Source organism: Choloepus didactylus, chromosome 1 (genome assembly GCF_015220235.1).
Source record: "Choloepus didactylus isolate mChoDid1 chromosome 1, mChoDid1.pri, whole genome shotgun sequence".
Taxonomy (NCBI): Eukaryota; Metazoa; Chordata; class Mammalia; order Pilosa; family Megalonychidae; genus Choloepus; species Choloepus didactylus.
In genome coordinates, this window is record NC_051307.1 from 239,797,197 (window position 1) to 239,822,399 (window position 25,203).

The 25,203-nt window shown below is 37.9% G+C and overlaps 1 protein-coding gene across 8 annotated transcripts in view; it reads left to right on the plus strand.

Annotated features, from left to right (window-relative positions):
- The window catches only part of FANCD2 (FA complementation group D2), a 95,782-nt gene that overhangs the window by 57,961 nt on the left and 12,618 nt on the right, over positions 1-25,203 (plus strand). For 5 of the 8 annotated variants that reach the window (XR_005211416.1, XM_037801636.1, XM_037801648.1 and 2 more), the window contains 11 exons: positions 327-427; positions 839-954; positions 4,002-4,110; positions 4,861-4,974; positions 5,235-5,347; positions 17,632-17,775; positions 18,986-19,102; positions 19,800-19,928; positions 20,070-20,188; positions 23,354-23,461; positions 24,921-25,051. Coding sequence is in view for 7 of the 8 variants with exons in the window: in XM_037801636.1 (XP_037657564.1) it covers positions 327-427; positions 839-954; positions 4,002-4,110; positions 4,861-4,974; positions 5,235-5,347; positions 17,632-17,775; positions 18,986-19,102; positions 19,800-19,928; positions 20,070-20,188; positions 23,354-23,461; positions 24,921-25,051 (1,301 nt within the window). In the remaining variant the exon portion in view is untranslated. The remainder of the gene's footprint in view (positions 1-326; positions 428-838; positions 955-4,001; positions 4,111-4,860; positions 4,975-5,234; positions 5,348-17,631; positions 17,776-18,985; positions 19,103-19,799; positions 19,929-20,069; positions 20,189-23,353; positions 23,462-24,920; positions 25,052-25,203) is intronic. The other 3 variants (XM_037801644.1, XM_037801677.1, XM_037801663.1) reach the window with 2 other exon arrangements.

The window sequence follows — 25,203 nt, forward strand, 5'->3', positions numbered from 1 at the left end:
TCCTTCCTATTCCTTACCCATTGCTTTCTGTTGAACCTTCTACCTCCCCTGAACATCCTTGGCTACCTCTGTCACTCACTCCCTCCTTCCATCTTACTTCCACTTCTCCTAACATATGGACATTAACTCCACTTACTAGAAGGCGTAATAGAACTGCCTCCAATTTGTTTCATTACTTATTTGTCTATCATCCATTAAATCCCCTGCCATTTGTATTTATTTTGGGAAGAGCTCCTTAACTATAAGGTTAGGCTTCTTATAAACATGATTTGCTTTATATGCTTTTATGTTTATAAAGTATAAAGAAATGAATTTTTCCTTCCCAGATTGGTGTCTCCATTGTGCTTGGCTTCCTGTTTCCGGCTACTGAGACTCTGTGTGGAGAAGCAGCATAATGGAAGCCTGGAGGAGATTGATGGTTTATTAGGTATGGGATCCTTCCTTCTTTGTAACCTTTCTTTGCTAACTTAGGGAAGGGGCAGACCAGTACATTTACACATGGGAAAGAATATTCTAACTTCAGAGAGAGTAGTATAGTGGTAATGAGGGAATTCCAAAGACAAAGCAACATATAGAATGCCATCATGTTAACAAACCCATTGTTATCATAGTACCATGTTGCTTTCTAGTCCTTGCCACTAAAACTGTTGCAAAAACTTAATTATATTTGTTGACTGCTGCATAGTATGGAAATATTTTTGAGACTAATCAAAGCTTGACCCTCAAATATTAGTTAAAGGAGAAAGTAAGTGGCAAGGAACGCTCACTCCAGGGGCAGTATCCAGGTTCCCTTGGCTTGAACTATAGGAAATTGGAAATGTTTGTTATTCTCTTTCAGATTGTCCTATATTTCTCACTGACCTGGAGCCTGGAGAGAGAATGCAGTCTATGTCTGTTAAAGAGCAGTCGTTCGTGTGTTCACTCATATTTCTTACTCTCAACTGGTTCCGAGAGGTCAGCAGAGTTAATGAGACATTTCACCTGGTGTGTTTGGTTCCTCTCTGAAAAAAAGCTATTACCTTGATTCCCATAAGACTCCCTAAAATGTCTCCACAAAGCACTGACCCCTGTTTGTTTCTCCAGCTGCTACATTCTGCCTTTCCCCATCATATGTACCTTTTGAAGTGGCCAAATCCAAATACTATTCACTTTATACTGACCCTGCTTTACTACCTCCAAGCCTTTGCTCATCGTTTTCTCACTGCCACCTGGAATAACCTCCTCACCTTCACTGTGGAAATACTGCTTATCCTAACACATACTTAATGTTTCAATTCAGTAAAATCAAGTGAATGGAAGTCTCCCCTTTCCTTCAAAACATATCTGTGCTTAATGATAATAATGACAATAATGGTAACATCTTACCTTTATATCTCACTTCTTTTCAAAATACTCCCATGGCAGAGATTGGGCAATTGATGATTGAGGAGTACAGAATGTTTAATAAGGTTCATTGTAAAGGTTCAGAAATGAATAGCACAATATTGTAAGTATAACTAACAAAGCTGAGTGGGAGTACGGTTGAAAGAGGAAAGCTAGAGTCAGGTATGTCACCAGAAGGAAAGCTAGAGGATAAAAACTGGAATCGTATAACTTAGCGAAACCCAGAGTGGACAATGATGATGGTTAATTGTATAAATATAAGAGCATTCTTACATGAACAAACGTATGCCACCATCACAAGGCATTAATGATTGGATGTTATATGGAAAAAAATACAATTAATGTAAACTAAAGTCTATAGTAACAGTAACATTGTAATGCTCTTTCATTAATGGTAACAAAGGCACTATTCCAAAGCTAAATATAAAAAATAGGGGGATGTAAGGGGCATGGGTTTTTTCCTTTGGAAGAAATGAGAATGTTCTCATATTGACTATAGTAGTGAATGTATAACTGAATTTACTAAAATCAATAAGCCATTGATTGTACACTTGAGATGGATTATATGGTGTGTGAATAAAACTTTTTTATTTTTATTTTTTAAGAGAGAAGCAAGGCAAGAATATAAATTATGTCCTACCTGGTAATTAACATAATCCTAGTAATTGTATACAGGTGAGACAGGACCAAACTTCTGCTATGGTTGGTGGCTGATGACCCCAATATAAGTCATTGGTCAAATATTTATATTTCTGAAAATAGCTTCATTTAGAAAATGCTTATAAGAAAATTAGGACCTAGATTGTAAACTCATACAACAGTTGCATCTGTTCCTGCGCTTTAGCTGTTATTTCTAAATTCCAAGATGCTGTGCTGTGCTCTTTGTGTAGAACCTAGTAGTTCCCTGGAACTTTGGGTAACTGTGTAACACCTAAGACTCGGAGTTAGAGTCCTGCAGCTCTAAAAGTCAACCTTACTCCATACAGCAGCTGTTAACGCAGCTGAAAATGAGATCAGACTTCAATTAGAAATATGAATTAAGCTGATCTGGTTAGGACTAAGGTAAATTGGAATACAGGGTAAAGGATGATGTTATGTATTTTAAAACTTCAACTTCTGTGTGAAATGAAAGGAAGAGATGTTTATTTTGTCCAAACTTTAAGTTTTCTATAGCACACTACCTAATTTAACCTGTCTGGTCAGTTTGTTTGAACAACCTAATTATATGGAACCTAGGATAGGGAATGAGATCCTGTTATTCTGTACAGGTTAATGTTATACCTTGATACATTCCAGAGTATCTTGGGCAGAAAATATAAAGTATTTGCAATGTCCCTTGAGGGACTGGAGAAGAAATGTGGAATTATTAAACTTTTCTCCCTGGGGAATTCCTCATATTCCCTCAAGCATTAAGGACTCCCAATTTAATAAGCCAAGCCCTTGATCTTGAGGCTTGCCCTTATGAAACTTATTTCTGTAATGGCAAAGCTAAGCCTAATTATAATTATGCCTAAGAGTCACCCACAGACAGCCTCTTTTGTTGCTCCGATGTGGCTTCTCTCTTTCTCTAAGCCAAACTCTGCAAATAAACTCAGTACTCTCCCGCTTACGTGGGACATGACTTCCAGGGGTGTACGTCTCCCTGGTAACGTGGGGCATGACTCCCAGGGATGAACCTGGCCTTGGCATCGTGGGATTGAGAATGCCTTCTTGACCAGAAGGGGGAAAGAAATGAAACAAAACAAGGTTTCAGTGGCTAAGAGATTTAAAATAGAGTCAAGAGGCCATTCTAGAGCTTATTCTTATGTATAACATAGATATTCTTTCGGTTTTTAGTGTATTAGAATAGCCATAAGAAAATTCTTGAATCTGTTGAACTGTAATCCAGTAGTCATGATCTTTGATAATGATTATATAAAGATATAGTTTTTATCTTGTGACAGTGTGATTGTGAAAACCTTGTGACTGACCCCCTTTATCCAGTGTATGATTAGATGAGTAATAAAATAAAGACATGCATGGGGAAAAGAAAATTCTCTCATGTATATTAGAGAATGTTTGTTTTCTTGAATTATCTCATTCAATCCTCACAATTATATTATCATATAGGCAGAATGGATATTATTATCCTTACTTTACACATACAGAATTTTAGGAACAGAGTTCAGAGTCACTAAAATTTATCAAGCACTTACACTGTGCCAAGTGCGGTGCTAATTTCTTTATTTACACTATTTAATCCATGCAACAACTACATTCCCATTTTGTAGGTGAAGAAATAAAGGCCCAGAGAGGTTAAAGACTTGGCCAAGGTCACACAACTAATAAGTAGCAGAATAGGACTCATTTGACCAATGTGTGTGCTCTCTAGCCACTGTGCTATTCTGCCTATATAACTGGTAATAAGATAACTAGGATTAAAAGTCCGCTCTCCTATATTGAGGTCCAGGGCTTTTAGCTCTACACCACCCTGCTGAGAACACTTCTACAGTATGGACTAAACTCAGGGATCTTGCCACTGAATGGCATCTTCTAAAAGAAGATGAATGGATGAATAATGTAAACAAAGTTAAAATCTGAACAGTTCAAGATAGGAGAATGTAATTGTACTTTTGCAGATTGTGAATGCCTTCTGCCAGCAAACATCGCCTGAGATGAAGGGGAAGGTGCTCACCCGGTTAAAGCACATCATGGAACTACAGAAGATCCTGGAAGAGTACTTGGCAGGTAAGGGAAGTATCCTGTACTAGTGGTCCTGCTAGTACAGCGGTGAGGAGATAAAGAACTTTGCTTTTAAACTGGTCTCATTGATGTCTGTCTCCTCATCTGAGTCAAGAAAAATATACTGAACAAAGAAAATATACTGAACAAAATTAAAAAAGAAAAAAGAGTGTTCATTTTCCTCCTATTATTACCTCCAAGAGATCCTGCTGCTTAAGAAAAATAAAAATATACAGTGTTGGTTGGGCTGTTTTGAAGTTAATTTACTTCTTTGGAGGTCACATTCTCAGTGACCTTTGCGTTCTTCAACATAGTTATGAACCACAAGTAAAGATGAAAATTCTCTTAGTACCTTCTGACCATTAAATAAACTGGTTGCTTTAAGATACTGGTGCTTGATTCAAATAATTCTGTATGAAACAAGCTGCTATGTGTTGAAATATTGTTAGTATCTTTAGATTTTAAATGTAAGTTACTTTATTTTTGGTCCTTATCTCCCTGAATATTTTATATCATTATTTAAATGGTTTATGTTGATTGATCATAATCAGTTAATATGATATCCCTGTAAGTTATCGCTGGCCATTTTGCTATGTCAAAATAACTAGTGTCAAATGACTTAAATGTCTCTTACAGGATTAAGCCAGGCTTAATGTTTTTGGAAACTATGTTTTAGCCAGTTGGGTGAATGCATTCCTAGTCTGGTGGTAGGATACAGTTGGTATATGTTGAACTTCTGTCTGCTCTCTGTTTCAGTCATCCCAAACTATGTTCCTCCCCTTGCAAATTTTGACTTGGAAACTTTAGATGTAACACCTCCTACCAGCACTGCTGCTTCAGCAAAAATCAGCCAAACAGGAAAGAAAGGTGGTGAGTACATTCTTTCTTTGTTTCCATATGAGCCACAGTGAATTAACTTAAAAGGCCACATGTATTAAGGTATCAGTAATTGGAGAAATTATATAATCAAACCCTTTCTTTGGCATGGTTATAAATGAACTATAGTTTAGAATAATACAATTATTGCTTTGACCTCAAGGCAGTTTTTGGCAGGTTGTTTTGTTAGGGCAGGGATATTTGGCATACATGATTATTGTTTACTTTAGTCACTTTTCTTTTTTAAATATAAGCAGGAAGGAAACGAAAAGCCGATGACAGCAAATTATCCTCCCCTGACACACTTTCAAAGGAAGGTAGTTCAGAAGGCGACCCTACACCATCGGATAGAAGCCAGATGGAAAAGGTATTGGGATGATGGATATCCATGAAGGTGTGTGACAACCCAGTGAGATGAATAGAGGGCAGCATTATTTCTTCATTTTACAGAGGAAAAAATAGAGAATGGAGAGGCCAATGAATTCTCCTAGATGTTGGAGTGAGCCTGTCAGTAGCAAAGTTGGGATTAAGCTCCAAATCTCTTGTTTCCATCCTTATCACTACCATACATTGTTAATTGTTTTCTCTAATTATTTTCTTGTCTGTTTTACTACCTTTTTGCACCCTGCATTACATTTAATTCTCTCTTATAGCAGTTATCAATTTCTGTCTTAGGGCATGGTTTTAAATACTCTTGTTTTAGCTTTTTTCCCCTCCAATCCCAGATTATCAGCTTCGTGATGAATCTAGATATGTGAAATGCCCATTACAGTTTCTAGTGTTTGATAACAGTGGTTCACTTTGCTTTTTTGGACACTTGGGTTCCTTCTACCTTTTGGCTATTGTGCATAATGCTGTGATGAATATCAGTATACAAATACCTGTCTGAGTCCCTGCTTTCAATTCTTTGGAGTATATGCCTAGGAGTAGAATTGCTAGGTCACATGGTAATTCTTTGTTTAAGTTTTTGCAGAACTACCAAACTGTTTTCCACAACAGCTACACCGTTTTACATTCCCACCAACAATGTATAAGGGTTCCTGTTTTTCTACATCCTTGCCAAAATTATTATTTTCACTTTTTAATGTAATAGCCATTCTAGTGGGTATGAAGTGGTGTCTCGTAGTTTTTCCTTGCAATACTCTAATGGCTAATGATGTTGAAGATGTTTTCATATACTTATTAGCCATTTGAATATTTTCTTTGGAGAAATGTCTTTTTATATCCTTGGTCCAGTTTTTAATTCAGTTGTTTGTCTTTTTGTTGTTGAGTTGTAGAATTTCTTTATATGTTATGGATATTAAGCCCTTATCAGATATATGATTTCCAAATACTTTCTCCAATCCCATAGGTTTTCTTTGCACTTTCTTTTTTATTGTATTTATAATAATTCTTTATTGAAAAAGTTACTTTTCACACCTGTGTGGAAGGAAACTTGTGTTCTTCAATGAGAAACAACTTTGTAAGGCAAGATCACACTAAGAATTATTAGAGTAATGTAAAATGCTGAAGCTATTGCAGTCCTCCCAAGATTGTGTTTATAATTTTTTGGCAAAAACTAACATCTGCAATGACTACCTGTCTTGTTTCAACCTATTTTCTGGTAGGCAGCTTTTAAAGATTTTCTCTAAATGAAAATTATTTCCTTATATTAGAATAATTAATTTTTTTTTTAATTTGAGAAGTTGTGGGTCTGCAAAACAATCATGCATAAAATACAGGATTCCCATACATTTCCCCACCACCAGCACCTTGCACTGATATGGAACATTTGTTACAACTGATAACAGCACGTTTTTATACTTGAACTATTTTTTTTAATGGTAATTACCTTTGTTACAATTGATGTTAGATTATTAAAATATTATTAATTATTGTCCATAGTTTACGTTAGGTATATTTTTCGCATATGCCACTTTTTATTAACACCTTGTGTTAGTGTCATCCATTTGTTATAATTCAAGGAAGAACATTCTTATACTATTAACTATACTCCATTGTCTATAATAGGGTTCATTGTGTTATACCATCCTATGTTTTATCTTTTAATTTTTATTCTAGTAACATATATGACCTAAAGCTTCCCCTTTTAACCACGTTCACCTATATAATTCATTGCTGTTAATTACAATATTTTGGTACCATCACCACCATCCATTTCCAAATCTATACAATCAACCTAGACAGAAATTCAGTACAAATTAAGCATCAACTTCCCATTCTCTAAATACAGTCTACCCCCCTGGAAACCTATAATCTAGATTCCGAATCTGTTAATTTGCTTATTATATTTAGTTCATATCAGTGAGATGATACAGTATTTGTCTTTTTTTTTTTTTTAATTTCTACTTTGTCAGGATCCTTTATTTTGAGTACCAATAGACCCCATTTCAAGTTGCAGTGTTTGCTTCATCTTGGGAAGCCCTTACTTATTTTTTTTCATTAAGCTTTATTCACATACCATACAGTCATCCAAAGTATATAATCCATTGATCACATTACCATCATATAGTTGTTCATTCATCATTCTGATAAATTTTTTTTTAACATTTTCCTTGTACCATAAAAAGTGAAGGCAAGAATTAAAAAAAACAAGAGTAAAAACAGAACACCCAAATTGTTCCCCCATTCTTCCTTTAGGTTTTTCTTTTTTTGGCCCTCATTTTTCTACTCATCCATCCATACACTGGACAAAGGGGAATGTGATCCACATGGCTTTCCCAATCACATTGTCATCCCTCATAAGCTACATTGTTATACAATCATCTTCAAGATTCAAGGGTTCTGGGTTGTAGTTTGATAGTTTCAGGTATTTACTGCTAGCTATTCCAATTCATTCGAACCTAAAAAGGGTTGTCTATATTGTGCATAAGACTGCCCACCAGAGTGACCTCTCGGCTCCTTTTGGAATCTCTCAGCCACTAATTTCATTTCATTTCATGTCCTCCTTTTGATCAAGAAGATGTTTTCCATCTATCTGGCTTATTTTATTCAGCATGCTATCCTCAAGATACATCCAAGTTGTCACATGCATCAGTACTTCATTCCCTTTTATGATGAATAATATTCAATTTTATGTATATACCACATTTTGTTTATTCATTCATTGGTTGATGGACACTTGTGTTGCTTCCATCTTTTGGTTGTTGTAAATGATGCCACTGTGAACATCGATGTGCAAATATCTGTTGAAGTCCCTGCTTTCAGTTCTTCTAGATATATTCTAAGTAGTGGGATTGCTGGGTTGTGGGTCATATGGGAATTCTATACTTAGCTTCCTGAGGAACTGTTGGTCTTCCACAGCGGCTGCACCATGTTACATTGCAACCAGCAATGTATGTGTTCCTATCTCTCCACATTCTCTCACCACTTATACTTTTTGTTTTTTTTTTAATAGTAGCCATTCTAGTGGATGTGAAATGATGTCTCATTGTGGTTTTGATTTGCATTTCCCTAATAGCTAGTGATGTTGAGCATCTTTTCATGTGCTATCTGGCCATTTGTATCTCTTCTTTGGAGAAATGTCTATTCAAGCCTTTGCTCAATTTTAATTGGGTTGTTTGTCTTTTTTTTTTTTTTTTTTTTTTTTTTAATTCAGTTTTATTGAAATATATTCACAAACCATACAGTCATCCATGGTATACAATCAACTGTTCACAGTATGATCATATAGTTATGCGTTCATCACCACAATCTATTTCTGAACATTTTCCTTACATCAGAAAGAATCAGAATAAGAATAAAAAATAAAAGTGAAAAGAGAATACCCAAACCATCCCCCCATCCCACCCTATTTGTCATTTAGTTTTTACTCCCATTTTTCTACTGATTTTTTTTCAATTTTTTAACTTTGTTTATCAAAAAATTAAAAACAAACAGGCAAACAACAACCAAAAAAACCCCACAACATTTCAAACAAAGCAATGGATTAAGGAAAACAAATAACCTAAAATAACTACTTTGCTTCCAATATGTTCCTACCATACCCCAAGAAAATTAATAAACCATGTCCAAACAGAGGAGTAAGAAAAACAAATAATCTAAAATAACTACATTGCTTCCAACATGTTCCTACCATACCCCAAGAAAATTAACAGCCCCTAAGAAAACAAAGGAATAAGAGAAAAAAAAAACCTAAAATAACTCTGTTGCTTCCAACATGATCTTACTATATCCAAGAAAGTTTACAAACCATAATCATTCCTGAGCATTCCCATAACATTGAGATTACCCTCCATAGTTTATCTGTTCTTATTAGATTATCATTCCCCCTCCACTAATTGGTATCTCTAGGTCCCCTACATTCTACAGTATAAAACATTGTACATTTTTCACAGAATTCACATTAGTGGTAACATACAATATCTCTCTTTTTGTGCCTGGCTTATTTTGCTCAGCATTATGTCTTTTTTTTTTTTTTTTTTTTTTTAATCTTCATTTTATTGAGATATATTCATATACCACGCAGTCATACAAAACAAATCGTACTTTCGATTGTTCACAGTACCATTACATAGTTGTACATTCATCACCCAAATCAATCCCTGACACCTTCATTAGCACACACACAAGAATAACAAGAATAATAATTAGAGTGAAAAAGAGCAATTGAAGTAAAAAAGAACACTGGGTACCTTTGTCTGTTTGTTTCCTTCCCCTATTTTTCTACTCATCCATCCATAAACTAGACAAAGTGGAGTGTGGTCCTTATGGCTTTCCCAATCCCCTTGTCACCCCTCATAAGCTACATTTTTATACAACTGTCTTCGAGATTCAAGGGTTCTGGGTTGTAGTTTGATAGTTTCAGGTATCCACCACCAGCTACCCCAATTCTTTAGAACCTAAAAAGGGTTGTCTAAAGTGTGCGTAAGAGTGCCCACCAGAGTGACCTCTCGGCTCCTTTTGGATTCTCTCTGCCACTGAAGCTTATTTCATTTCCTTTCACATCCCCCTTTTGGTCAAGAAGATGTTCTCCGTCCCACGATGCCAGGTCTACATTCCTCCCCGGGAGTCATATTCCACGTTGCCAGGGAGATTCACTCCCCTGTGTGTCTGATCCCACGTAGGGGGGAGGGCAGTGATTTCACCTTTCAAGTTGGCTTAGCTAGAGAGACAGGGCCACATCTGAGCAACAAAGAGGCATTCGGGAGGAGGCTCTCAGGCACAACCATAGGGAGGCCTAGCCTCTCCTTTGCAGCAACCATCTTCCCAAGGGTAAAACCTGTGGTAGAGGGCTCAGCCCATCAAACCACCAGTCCCCTATGTCTGTGGTCATGTTAGCAACCATGGAGGTGGGGTAGGCGAATACCCCTGCATTCTCCACAGGCTCCTCAAGGGGGCACTGCATCTTTTTTTTTTTTCCTTGTTTTTTTTTTTTTTTTTCCTTAACTTTCCCTTCTTTTTTAAATCAACTGTATGAAAAAAAAGTTAAAAAGAAAACAAACATACAATAAAAGAACATTTTAAAGAGACCATAACAAGGGAGTAAGAAAAAGACAACTAACCTAAGATAACTGCTTAACTTCCAACATGTTCCTACTTTACCCCAAGAAAGTTACCTAATATAGCAACATTTCTGTGAACTTGCTCCTACTATATCCATCAGAAATTAACAGACCATAGTCATTCCTGGGCATCCCCAGAACGTTAAATAGCTTATCTGTTCTTCTTGGATTATTGTTCCCCCTTGCTTAATTGCTCTCTATCGCTAGTTCCCCTACATTCTACATTATAAACCATTTGTTTTACATTTTTCAAAGTTCACATTAGTGGTAGCATATAATATTTCTCTTTTAGTGCCTGGCTTATTTCACTCAGCATAATGTCTTCAAGGTTCATCCATGTTGTCATATGTTTCACGAGATCGTTCCTTCTTACTGCCGCGTAGTATTCCATCGTGTGTATATACCACATTTTATTTAGCCACTCATCTGTTGAAGGACATTTGGGTTGTTTCCATCTCTTGGCAATTGTGAATAATGCTGCTATGAACATTGGCGTGCAGATATCTGTTCGTGTCACTGCTTTCCGACCTTCCGGGTATATACCAAGAAGTACAATCGCTGGATCGAATGGTAACTCTATCTCTAGTTTTCTAAGGAACTGCCAGACTGACTTCCAGAGTGGCTGAACCATTATACAGTCCCACCAACAATGAATAAGAGTTCCAGTTTCTCCACATCCCCTCCAGCATTTGTAGTTTCCTGTTTGTTTAATGGCAGCCATTCTAATCGGTGTTAGATGGTATCTCATTGTGGTCTTAATTTGCATCTCTCTAATAGCTAGTGAAGCTGAACATTTTTTCATGTGTTTCTTGGCCATTTGTATTTCCTCTTCAGAGAACTGTCTTTTCATATCTTTTGCCCATTTTATAATTGGGCCGACTGTACTATTGTCATTGAGTTGTAGGATTTCTTTATATATGCAAGATATCAGTCTTTTGTCAGATACATGGTTTCCAAAAATTTTTTCCCATTGAGTTGGCTGCCTCTTTACCTTTTTGAGAAATTCCTTTGAGGTGCAGAAACTTCTAAGCTTGAGGAGTTCCCATTTATCTATTTTCTCTTTTGTTGCTTGTGCTTTGGGTGTAAAGTCTAGGAAGTGGCCGCCTAATACAAGGTCTTGAAGATGTTTTCCTACATTATCTTCTAGGAGTTTTATGGTACTTTCTTTTATATTGAGATCTTTGGTCCATTTTGAGTTAATTTTTGTGTAGGGGGTGAGGTAGGGGTCCTCTTTCATTCTTTTGGATATGGATATCCAACTCTCCCAGCCCCATTTGTTGAAAAGACCATTATGACTCAGTTCGGTGACTTTGGGGGCCTTATCAAAGATCAGTCGGCCATAGATCTGAGGATCTATCTCCGAATTCTCAATTCGATTCCATTGATCTATATGTCTATCTTTGTGCCAGTACCATGCTGTTTTGGCAACTGTGGCTTTATAATAAGCTTCAAAGTCAGGCAGTGTAAGTCCTCCCACTTCGTTTTTCTTTTTTAGAGTGTCTTTAGCAATTCGAGGCATCTTCCCTTTCCAAATAAATTTGATAACTAGCTTTTCCAAGTCTGCAAAGTAGGTTGTTGGAATTTTGATTGGGATTGCATTGAATCTGTAGATGAGTTTGGGTAGAATTGACATCTTAATGACATTTAGCCTTCCTATCCATGAACATGGAATATTTTTCCATCTTTTAAGGTCCCCTTCTATTTCTTTAGTAGAGTTATGTAGTTTTCTTTGTATAGGTCTTTTACATCTTTGGTTAAGTTTATTCCTAGGTACTTGATTTTTTTAGTTGCTATTGAAAATGGTATCTTTTTCTTGAGTGTCTCTTCAGTTTGTTCATTTCTAGCATATAGAAACATTACTGACTTATGTGCATTAATCTTGTATCCTGCTACTTTGCTAAATTTGTTTATTAGCTCTAGTAGCTGTATCGTCGATTTCTCAGGGTTTTCTAGATATAAGATCATATCATCTGCAAACAATGACAGTTTTACTTCTTCTTTTCCAATTTGGATGCCTTTTATTTCTTTGTCTTGCCGGATTGCCCTGGCTAGCACTTCCAGCACAATGTTGAATAACAGTGGTGACAGTGGGCATCCTTGTCTTGTTCCTGATCTTAGAGGGAAGGCTTTCAGTCTCTCACCATTGAGTACTATGCTGGCTGTGGGTTTTTCATATATGCTCTTTATCATGTTGAGGAAGTTTCCTTCAATTCCTACCTTTTGAAGTGTTTTTATCAAAAACAGATGTTGGATTTTGTCAAATGCTTTTTCAGCATCTATTGAGATGATCAATTGATTTTTCCCTTTCGAGTTTTTAATGTGTTGTAATACATTGATTGATTTTCTTATGTTGAACCATCCTTGCATGCCTGGAATGAACCCCACTTGGTCATGGTGTATGATTTTTTTAATGTGTCTTTGGATTCGATTTGCAAGTATTTTGTTGAGGATTTTTGCATCTATATTCATTAGGGAGATTGGCCGGTAGTTTTCCTTTTTTGTAGCATCTTTGCCTGGTTTTGGTATTAGATTGATGTTAGCTTCATAAAATGAGTTAGGTAGTGTTCCATTTTCTTCAATGTTTTGAAAGAGTTTGAGTAAGATTGGTGTCAGTTCTTTCTGGAAAGTTTGGTAGAATTCCCCTGTGAAGCCATCTGGCCCTGGGCATTTATTTGTGGGAAGCTTTTTGATGACTGATTGGATCTCTTTGCTTGTGATGGGTTGGTTGAGGTCTTCTATTTCTTCTCTGGTCAGTCTAGGTTGTTCATATGTTTCCAGGAAATTGTCCATTTCTTCTACATTATCCAGTTCGTTGCCATACAGTTGTTCATAATATCCTCTTATAATTTTTTTAATTTCTTCAGGATCTGCAGTTATGTCACCTTTTTCATTCATTATTTTGTTTATATGGGTCTTCTCTCTTTTTGATTTTGTCAGTCTAGCTAGGGGCTTGTCAATCTTGTTGATCTTCTCAAAGAACCAACTTTTGGTGATATTTATCCTCTCTATTGTTTTTTTGTTTTCTATGTCATTTATTTCTGCTTTAATCCTTGTTATTTCTTTTCTTCTACTTGGTTTAGGATTGGTTTGCTGTTCATTTTCTAGCTTCTTCAGTTGATCCATTAGTTCTTTGATTTTGGCTCTTTCTTCCTTTTTAATATATGCGTTTAGTGCTATAAATTTCCCCCTTAGCACTGCTTTTGCTGCATCCCATAGGTTTTGGTATGTTGTGTTCTCATTTTCATTCGTCTCTATATATTTAGCAATTTCTCTTGCTATTTCTTCTTTAACCCACTGATTGTTTAGGAGTGTGTTGTTTAACCTCCAGGTATTTGTGAATTTTCTAAGTCTCTGATGGTTATTGACTTGTAATTGTATTCCATTGTGGTCAGAGAATGTGCTTTGAATAATTTCAATCTTTTTAAATTTATTGAGGCTTGTTTTATGTCCCAGCATATGATCTATTCTGGAGAAAGTTCCGTGAGCACTAGAAAAGTATGTGTATCCTGGTGATTTGGGATGTAATGTCCTGTATATGTCTGTTAAATCTAATTCATTTATCAGACTGTTTAGGTTTTCAGTTTCCTTATTGGTCTTCTGTCTGGTTGATCTATCTATAGGAGAGAGTGATGTGTTGAAGTCTCCCACAATTATTGTGGAAACATCAATTGCTTCCTTTAGTTTTGCCAGTGTTTCTCTCATGTATTTTGTGGCACCTTGATTGGGTGCGTAGACATTTACGATTGTTATTTCTTCTTGCTGAATTGCCCCTTTTATTAGTATGTAGTGGCCTTCTTTGTCTCTCAAAACATCCCTGCATTTGAAGTCTATTTTATCTGAGATTAATATTGCTACACCTGCTTTCTTTTGGCTGTAGCTTGCATGAAATATTTTTTTCCATCCTTTCACTTTCAGTTTCTTTGTGTCCCTGTGTCTAAGATGAGTCTCTTGTATGCAACATATTGATGGTTCATTTTTTTTGATCCATTCTGCGAATCTATATCTTTTAATTGGGGAGTTTAATCCATTTACATTCAACGTTAAAACTGTGAAGGCATTTCTTGAATCGGCCATCTTATCCTTTGGGTTATGTTTGCCATATTTTTCCCTCTCTCTATTAATATCCTTTATTGTACCCGTACCGAATCTCTTTAGTACTGAACCTTTCTCCAAGTCTCTCTGTCCTGTCTTTGTTTCTCTGTCTGTAGGGCTCCCTTTAGTATCTCCAGTAGGGCAGGTCTCTTGTTAGCAAATTCTCTCAGCATTTGTTTGTCTGTGAAAAATTTAAGCTCTCCCTCAAATTTGAAGGAGAGCTTTGCTGGATAAAGTATTCTTGGCTGGAAATTCCTCTCACTCAGAATTTTAAATATATCGTGCCACTGCCTTCTTGCCTCCATGGTGGCTGCTGAGTAGTCACTACTTAGTCTTATGCTGTTTCCTTTGTATGTGGTGAATTGCTTTTCTCTTGCTGCTTTCAGAACTTGCTCCTTCTCTTCTATGTTTGACAGTGTGATCAGTATATGTCTCGGAGTGGGTTTTTTTGGATTTATTCTATTTGGAGTTCGCTGAGCATTTGTGATTTGTGTATTTATGTTGTTTAGAAGATTTGGGAAGTTTTCCCCAACAATTTCTTTGAATACTCTTCCTAGACCTTTACCCTTTTCTTCCCCTTCTGGGACACCAATGAGTCTTATATTCGGACGTTTCATATTATCTATCATATCCCTGAGGTCCATTTCGAGTTTTTCAATTTTTTTCCCCATTCTTTCTTTTATGCTTTCATTTTCCATTCTGTCATCTTCCAGGTCACTGATTCGTTGTTCAACTTCCTCTAGTCTTGTACTATGAGTGTCCAGAATCTTTTTAATTTGGTCAACAGTTTTTTTAATTTCCATAAGATCATCCATTTTTTTATTTAGTCTTGCAATGTCTTCTTTATGCTCTTCTAGGGTCTTCTTGATTTCCTTCATATCCCGTACTATGGTCTCATTGTTCATCTTTAGTTCTTTGAGTAGCTGCTCTAGGTGCTGTGTCTCTTCTGGTCTTTTGATTTGGGTGCTTGGGCTTGGGTTATCCATATCGTCTGGTTTTTTCATATGCTTTATAATTTTCTGTTGTTTTTGGCCTCGTGGCATTTGCTGAACTTGATAGGGTTCTTTTAGGGTTTGTAGACCTATTGAAGTCCTTATCTCTAATTTATCAGATCTACAGCTTCGTGGAGTACACTTTCTCTAACTAACCAGCAGGTGGCGTCCACGAGCCACTTGTTCTCCACAAGCCAGATCTCCCCTGCTTAGCCTTTTTGGTGAGTGAGGGAGTGAGTCTTGTGGGGCCCAATTGGTGTACCAAGCTTGCGTGTGTAGTTGGTGTTGCCTGCCCTGTATGTGGGGCGTGTTTCTGGGCAGTCGGGGAGGGGGGGTGGCCCTAACAATCAAATCTCCCTGATGATTCTAGAGTTTTAAAGCTGCTGCAATAGTCTAATCCTTCAGTTCAGTCCTGCCACAGTTTGTCTCTGCCACTGACCCACAAGTCTTTGGTATTGGCGTATGGCTCCTGAGACTTGCAAGTGGGCCCCTCTTCCAGGCTGTGCACCCCGGGTCCTCTGTTGAGGGATGACTGTGCTATGTCACAGGTGAGTGCCGTCCCCCCAGGGCAGTTCTGGGCTGCTGGGCTGTGTAGGGAGGCTCCCAGTCTGCTCAAATGATGGGTGAATGGGGCTTTGTTAATTCACACTGCTCCACCTTCCCAGCTCTGGGACATTCAGCTGAGGTTGCAGGGAAGGCTAATGTCCACGCCCAGTTTTGTGGTGTGTGCCTGTTATTTGAAGCACTTCCGTCACACTGGGTTGTCTGGGTCAGCTCTGGGCTATGGGGCTGGCGATGGGCAGGAGTGTTTCCTGTCCACCAGGATGGTGGCTGTGAGCGGACACCCCCCTTTTCTTGGGAAGTTGTGTTGTTTAGTGAATTTTCTCAGCCACTGGATTATTGCCTTTTGTCTCAGAGCTCTCCTAGTTCTGCTCTTGACTTGACGTGCCCAAATTGCAATTCTTTGAAGCTTTCTGTATTGAGCTTCTTAGAGTAATTGTTTTAGAAAAAGCAAAAATGATTAAAAAAAAAAAAAAAAAAAAACGGCCCTCCTCAGAGATCTAATGGGTTATTGAAATGCTAATAGACAAAGCAACCAGGGCCATTAAGGAAAGGTGCACAGGGCAGAGAGATCAGCTTTGCTTCGGGATTTGCATATGCGCCTCAAGGCCTGAGCTCCGCCCTTCCCCTTTCTGTGTTCACCAGAACTCCAAAAATCCTCTGCTTTTATTTTGGAGTTTTTCGTGTTGTTTTTTTTCTATGCCTGTCTCCTCATAGCCAGCTCCTCTATGCTGGGCTGGCTGCTCTCAGAGTCTCTGGTGTCTGGTCTCAGTCTATCTATGGTTGGAGTTTGAATCAGTAGAATGAGTTTTCGATAAGAGCAGCCACTGCAGTTCTCCCTTCTCCTTCCCGGAGCTGACAGCCCCTCCTCCCCCAGGACTGAGCGTGGCAGGGAGGGGCGCGGGTCCTCTGGCCGCAAAAACTTACAGATTTCGCTGATCTCAGCAGTTCCACGTTTTCATGAGTGTTGTATGAAGTATGCCCAAAGACAGATTGCTCTGTGGTGTCCAGTCCACGCAGTTCCTGGCTTTTTACCTACTTTCCTGGAGGAGTAACTAAAACTTACAGCTCACCAGTCTGCCATCTTGCCCCGCCTCCTGGTTGTCTTTTTAAATGATAAAGTCCTTGAATGTAGAATCATTTTTAGTTTTGATGAAGTTCCATTTATCTTTTTTTTCTTTTGTTGCTTGTGCCTTTGGTGTAAAGTTGATGTCTGATCTTTTTGGCCTCTAAGCTAATGTTTTTCTCCACCACACCCTAATGCCCTCCTTTGCCTAGTAGTTCATCCCTAAGTAAAAACCCACTAAGGGTCTCATGACCAATATCCCCATATTAGATTAGGGTGTTCTCTCTCAGGAATATTTGGAGAGTTTGGTGATCTGATGTAAATGTAACTTTTTGTATAAAATGAATGCATATTTTGACTTTGAAATCATCATTAAAAAGTAGAACTTATATAGAATACTTATTTTTTCTGTTGACTGCTGCTACTTTCCCCTCAGGGGTTCACAGGGAAAGAAGAAAAGATATCTGTGTCACTACAGAATTATCATGCTTTTTTCCGGGAGCTGGACATTGAGGTTTTCTCCATTCTACATTGTGGACTTGTGACCAAGTCCACTTTAGATACTGAAATGCACACTGAAGTAAGTGACAAAGCTGGAATTCCAGAAACTATTCTTCTTTAAAAATGTTCCTCAAACCTATTCATATTTCAAAAAGAACTCTGTAACAGAGAAGTTGGAAACTGGTTTCAGAAGCCTTTTTTGTGAAAGTAATGATGAATAATCATCCTAATCATCTTGATGTTTATAGTTCATGTGTTTTATAGTGTTTGATGTTATAAAAGACTATGTTAATCCTTACCTGTAAATTACTAGAGGTAAGCTATTTAGATTACTTTTATAGAGCAGTACTGTTCTGATTTATAGAGATCAATGCTATTTTCTATTTTTTGTGACTTTTGTTCAGCATCCAACAGACAGTTACTGAGGACTTCTTTGTTTTTGCCACTAATCTAGACACTGTTGATTCAGTAGTACATACAGCATGATGCTTGCCTTCTAATAATAAAGGAATCCAATAGAGGAAGTAAACATATATAACTAGCAGTACCTGCTATGTTGATGTTCTGAAATCAAGTAACAGTGAAACTCTATGAGAGAATATTTGTAACGAAGTAGGTGGTGAATTTCATGGAACAAGTGACTTTTGATATGGAATTTCAACAGAGAGTAGAATTTCTCCAAGTTAAAAAAAAAAATGAGAAACAGCATGGATTTTTACCTGATAGTTTAAAAAAAAATGTAAACTCCTTCAGAATACAGACAGAATGTTTATTGAGTGAACAGTTTGAAGTAAGAAACTGTATTTGACCCATTGTGCCTGGTTGTGTAATATAGTTACAGGGATCCTGCCAAAGTTAATAGTAGCAAAGCATTAGGGGAAAGAAAATATGAATGGAGTATTTAATGAATAGAGAAAAGCAAAATTTTCCTGAAGTGGTCACTTTTTAACCAAGGGTGTTTAGAAAATGCGTCTTGGTTCCACAGCTAGAAAGACATACAGAAAAATTTATTTCTAAAGAAAAATTATGACTTCTAAAACTATACTGCCTTGGATTCCTAACTTGATATTTGAAAATTTGTTTTACTTTGGAAATGCTTGACTTTTTGATTAACGGACAGAGTATAACAGCAATCCTTTATATGAGGTGGAGGAAGTTTTCCTGTGGTTTTTTGTTGTTGTTTTAAGGGTCAGATTCTTCATCCATTGGGAAGAGTGGACATGAGTTGTTCCCCAAAAAGAGATGATTTGTCATACTTGTAATTATTCCCTCCTTCCTTCATGGGACAGGCCAGAGAAGTTGTACAACTTGGCCCTCCTGAGCTTCTTTTCCTGCTGGAAGATCTCTCCCAGAAGCTGGAGAATATGCTGACACCTTCTGCTGCCAGGAGAGTCCCCTTCTTCAAGGTTAGTAGAGGCAGAAGCGTAGAAGCTAGGTTTAAAAGGTTTGGAAACAAGGTTTAAGTTGTTAAGTTGTTACTTTCTGTGGCATTGTCTTTGGGTAACACAGTGGCAGCACCATTGCCAGACCTATTTAACTTGCTTTAGAAAGGAACTCTGTAACAGAGAAAACAAAAAGGCCACAACAAGGAACATATTTCCAAATACCCTGAGCATTCCTCAGTCACGTTCCTTGCTTCAGTTTTGGTTTTAACAGCTTGCCAAAGTAAACCTGGGCCCAAGCCTCAGTATGGTGGTCGGCTGTTGGGAAAAGGCGAGACCCTCAGATGTGCGTATACAGAGCAGCTGTAAAGCAGTTAGATGAGGCAAACACCAAAATGTGAAAATCTAAGAGTAAACATTTGAACATTAATATGTCCATTTACTCACTTCTTCTCTGTACTATTTGCTCTACAGTCTTGTCAATCTAAATTTCTGATTGTGTTGGAGCTTTATCTTATTAGTTATTGTGAGTCTATATTTCTCAATCCAACATTTCTTATTCTAACAGAAGCCAATCTTTCTGTTATTTGAAGATGTAGCAAGATTCTTTTTATCTCTCTGGTATCAGAATATAGTCCTTAGGCTAAACTCCATAACAAACTTTTAGTTTCAGAGAAGCTATGCAGCAGTTCCTTCCTGAGTAACTCTGAATTTATTGTAGAGTAAAGGGAGCCGGAATGTTGGATTCTCACATCTCCGTCAGAGATCTGCCCAAGACATTGCTCACTGTATCATTCAACTGCTGACCCCAATGTGTAACCATCTGGAGAATATTCATAACTATTTTCAGGTCAGAAGCCTATCTTATTTTCTTTGTAGAATCTTAGAAATCACTAAGTGAGCAAGAGCTTTCATTTTTGGCTAAGAGAAATTGAAGGAAAATGAGGGCAATTGCTAAAGCAGCTGTCCTCAGGGTATTTTTCCCTTTTAGTGCCTGGTTGCTGAGAATCATGGTGTAGTTGATGGATCAGGAACAAAAGTTCGGGAGTACCATATAATGTCTTCCTGCTATCAGAGGCTACTGCAGATTTTTCATGGACTTTTTGCTTGGTAAGTATTTGGGAGGTACAATAGGCAGAGATAAATGAGTATGTACTTGCTTTTACTTGACTGTTAGTCACCAAGGCACTGAGAGTTAGAAAAGAAGAAAAAAGCCCCCAAAACTACATAAATATGGGGCTTTATTTATTTGAGTGTTTTTATCTGTATCGCTTCATTTGATCTTGGCCTCTCTGGGACTCATGGAGCTGGTATTATTAATTCATTTGGTAAATTAGGTGGCTTAGTATTAGCTAACTTGTAACAAATATGACCATCTGATTCTTAGCCCGCTTTGCTTTAGCAAGCTTTCTATAATAACAGTGCGGAACTGTTACTTAAGATGTCATTACCAAACAAGTTGTAAATCAGTTCCAGATTAACTGATAAGGAGCTGGACACAGCGTGAGCTGGGGTATTTAGGGATACCTTCATGGAGGCAATAGGACTGCTTAGGGCCCTTGAAGGCTGGATGGCCTTTAGAAAGGTGAAGAACAGGATTGGCAGGCACAACATAGACAAAAATAGACATGTGGAGGTGTGTCTCTTAAATGCTCAGGTTTCTCAGGGCTAGGTCCTTGCCCCTCTGTTCTCATTACACAGTTTTTTTGGGCAATGTTAACCAAGCTTAAATTTATGTTAAATTTTATCTTCTGAGCTACAGGCAATTATCTTCAACTGCCTACTCAACACCCCCATTACATGTGTCATTAACACCCCCAGACTCATCACATCCAAAACAGAGCATATCATCTTTGTTATGCTCCTTCAGCTTTCCCTAGCTCAGTAAATGGCACGACCAGTTGTCCAAGCCAGAAACCAAGGAGTTATACTTTGTTTGCCCCTCCTTCTTCTCTCTACAGTTTCTCAGCCACATCCAATCACCAAATCCTGTTGGTTTTATCTCTTAGATAACATCCAGATAGCCATCTGTTCCTCTCCTCCACTGCTTCCAGATTTCCAGCATCTCCCTCCTGGACTGATTAGTTTCACAGTTGGTCTCTCTGCCTCCACTGATCCTCCCTCAGTCAAGTCTTGACACACCAGTCAGATTGAGCTTCCTAACATGAATCCATTCTTACCCTTTCCCAACTTTGGTTTCCAGTTGCCCTTACTTTTTTCTTGAGTTCAAACCCCTTCACATAGCTTCTAAGGCCTTCTTCTGTCTGTCTCTGCTTATTCTACTCATTGACTTGCACTCTGTCACCCTGGCATAGTGAATTAATTTCAGCATCCTATATAATCTTCACCTGGAAGGCTTCACCCTTCTACTTGGAAGGACTCTCCAAAAGCCTTTTCTCCCCAAAATGCATGATCCCTAGCCTTTTCAAACTCATTCTTGATATCTGGATTTAAACTTCATTTCCTCAGGGTCTTCTTCTCTGACCAGTAGACCATGTTTCCTTTTTCCTTCTTGCCTCCCTGATGCCCAGTTCTCTCCTAACACTCTTGTATCCTCTTGTATAACACTCATCTTACCATAATTACTTGTTCATCTGTCTTCCTTGCTAGATGGTGAGCTCCATGAAGGCAAAGACTGGTCAGTGTTGTATTCTCAGTACTTGAAAACAATACCTGATAAAAAATTAGAACAACATTTCATCAAAGGAGATCTATACATGGGCAAATAAACACACGAAAAGATGCTCAATAGTATTAGTTAATAGGGAAAGGCAAATTAAAACCACAATGAGATAGTACAACACATCCACCAAATTGGCTAAATTAAAAAGACTTACCATACCAAGTGTTGACAATGATGTGGAGCAATTAGAACTCTCATACACTGCAGCTGGCACTGTAAAATGGTATAACCACTTTGGAAAACAGTTTGGCAGTTTCCTGTGACCAAGGCATTCTACTTCTAGGTATTTATTTATCCGAGAGAAATGAAGCATATGTCCACACAAAGACTCACACACAAATGTTTATAGCAGCTATATTTGTAATAGTCCCGAACTGGTAACAACTCAAATGACCGTCAACCAGTGAATGGATAAACAGATTATATTATAGCCAATATTGTGAGATACTATATGCAAGAACATAGATAAATCTGAAAAGAATTATGTAAACAGCCAGATCAAAAGAGTATGTATTATTTGATTCCGTCTATATGAAATTCTAGAAAATGCAAACTAATCTTGTAGTGACAGAAAACAGATCAGTGGTTTACCTAGGATTGGGGGTATGGGGATGGAGGATAAAATGGAATACAAAGGGATATGAGGAAACTTTGGGGGGTAATGGATATGTTCATTATCTTCATTGCAGTGATGGTTTCATGGGTTTATACAGAAGTCAAACAGAACAAATCAAACATTTGAAATACTTGTGGTTTATTGTACAGCATTTATACCTCAATAAAACTGTAAAAACAAAAAAAAAAAAAACAAAAGAGAAGACCCCAAACCAGACTAATAGTAATAGTAATAGTTATTGGTAATGTGGAATATGTTTCTAGAGGAGTAGAAGATAGGAGGCATCAGATTGTGCTGGGCCTTGAATGCCAGGCATAAGAGTTAGAATGTTGTCTAGGGGAGCAATTCTGGAGTTTCATGACCACAGCCATGATGTAATGAAAGCAGTGTTTTCAGGAAAAGTCCTTTGGCAGTGGTGTGCTAGACAGATTGGAAAGGGATGCAAGAAGACCAAAAGGTGTTGCCATGGTCTAAGCATGTAATGATAAGGGCCTGTCCTAGGTAATGTCCTGGGCTTGGAAAGGAAGGGACAGTGTGAAAGATAATCCAAAGATAGGATTGTTAAGGCTTGAATAATTAATATAGAAAAAGGAATAAGTTCTTTATTGAGTACCTCCTATTGGCTGGGCATTGATTTAGCAATTTGACAGAATTATCACTGGACCTAAATATTATTCCTGCTTTTTGGGAGAAGACTGAGGCTGGTCTCTAAAATATAAAATAAAGAAGAGTCTCTTTTTCCCTGAAAATAAACCTGTGAGGGCTGTTAGTTCCTTAAGACTATTATGGTGGCTTTTCAACCTATAATCTGACACTCAGAGCTATGACTGAATTTGGCACTTGAGTACTTTGTTTGCTTCTCTTTTTTCCTCTCTTGACTTACTGATGGTACAGATTGGAGGCCAGGACCCTCAACTGCTGTCCTAGCAATCTTCCTGATACTAAGCCAAACCATCTCACCCTGACTTCCCCTTAGGAGTGGATTTCTTCATCCTGAAAATCATAATTTACTCTCTTCAGCCCTTGAGGTGCTTGCTAGCAGACTGGAGCTGGGAGAACAACAGCCCTTGGAGGAAATGCTCAGGTGAATAAGCCCACACATCCCAGTGTGTTATTCCAAGGAACTCCTAGAAACATGGTTGGCAAGATTTCTTGGAGATAACTTGTGTGTGTCTAACTAGATGTGAGGGAAATTTATATTTTCAGCTACTTTTTCTCAATATATGAGCTTTCTGACCTATTTGTCTAGATAAATACTGAAGTATTAGAAACGCTTGAACAAATCATACTAGATCTTCATGTATCCTTCAGCCCAAGAAGTCTGCCCTTTGCTGGTAAGATAATGAAAACACTGACCAACTCTTGATTATCAGGATCTCTTTGCCTTCCAGCAGGGTTGGATAATTAGGCAGCGGCTAGTTATCACTGATTACCTATCTCCTTCCCCCTGTCTTGGAAGAAGAGGAGCCTAGTCTAAGGGCTTGGCAGTGGGGGAGGGTGGTAGGCAAGAGGTCTAAGGGACACAGCTCCCAGTCTCCCATCCCAGCTGTAGCCAGAGTAACTTGGTCTTTCTTGTACCTCTCCTGGTAGCCTAGGCTATTATTGGGCCAGCAATCAATGCTTATCATTACCACCTATAGGTAGGAGGACTTTATTGCATTTTCAACATGGTGCTTTTAATTTGTTTGACCTCCTCTTTGCTGGTGTATCAGCAGCTGGCTCTATTTTTTAATTCAACTATAATTTTGGATTAATTGTGACTCCCTATTTCCTGTTACTTCAGTGCATTGACAACTGATCATATATGTTACATTTCTTAAAAGCACTGCTGAATCCAGTATCCTTGGTTCTTGAAGATGATTGTGTGACTGTATAGCTTTTATGGTATGACTGTAATTGTGAGGGCCTTGTGGCTCACACTCCCTTTACCCAGTATAGGAACAGATGAGTGGAAAAATGGGGACAGGGAGTAGATGAATAGGTGTGTTTGGGGGGTGTGTTTTGGGTGTTATTTTTTACTTTTATTTTTATTCTTATTTTTATTTTTTGAAGTAACGAAAATGTTCAAAAATTGTTTGTCATGGTGGGTGCACAACTATGTGATGGTGCTGTGAGAATTGTACACTTTGGATGATTGTATGGTGTGTGAATATATTTCAATAAAATTGCATTAAAAGAAAAAAAACCCTGCTAAGTTTCTCTGCCTTATATTATCCTTTCCTTTCACTGTGTCTCTGTGAATCCAGAATTTAAGTATTATTCTCAGTTTGTTGGCTGAGGTCTTAAAAAGCACATAATTTTTCCAGGATTACACACGAGGCATGACCTAGACTAGTGCTTTAAGGCCAGCCTGCCATCCACTGAGCTCTCTTTTGCCAAGGTATTTGAAACAAAGTGGCTATTAAAGCATCAGAAAATGAGGAGGGTTGTCGTTAGTCCATCAGAGATTTAAAGGGGTTTTCAGCAATTTGTGTTGATATAGATATATTCATAATCCTTGTCATGCTATTGTTCTTTTTCTTTCTTTTCTTATTTCCTTACAGCCAGAGCTTCCATTACTTGCAGAATTTCCATTCTAGCATTCCCACTTTCCAGTGTGCTCTTTATCTTATCAGACTTTTGATGATCATTTCGGAGAAATCTACTGCTGCTCCTCAGAAAAGGGAGAAAATTGGTAATGAGCCCAGATCCTCTTTCTTCTCTTCGTGAATAGGATTAAAACCCCAAGCTTATAAACTTGGGGATTCCCAGGACTTTGTGCATTTTTACATGTAAATCCCACATAGCCTTTGACATGCCCTCTTGGTGTAAACCAAGGACACTTTC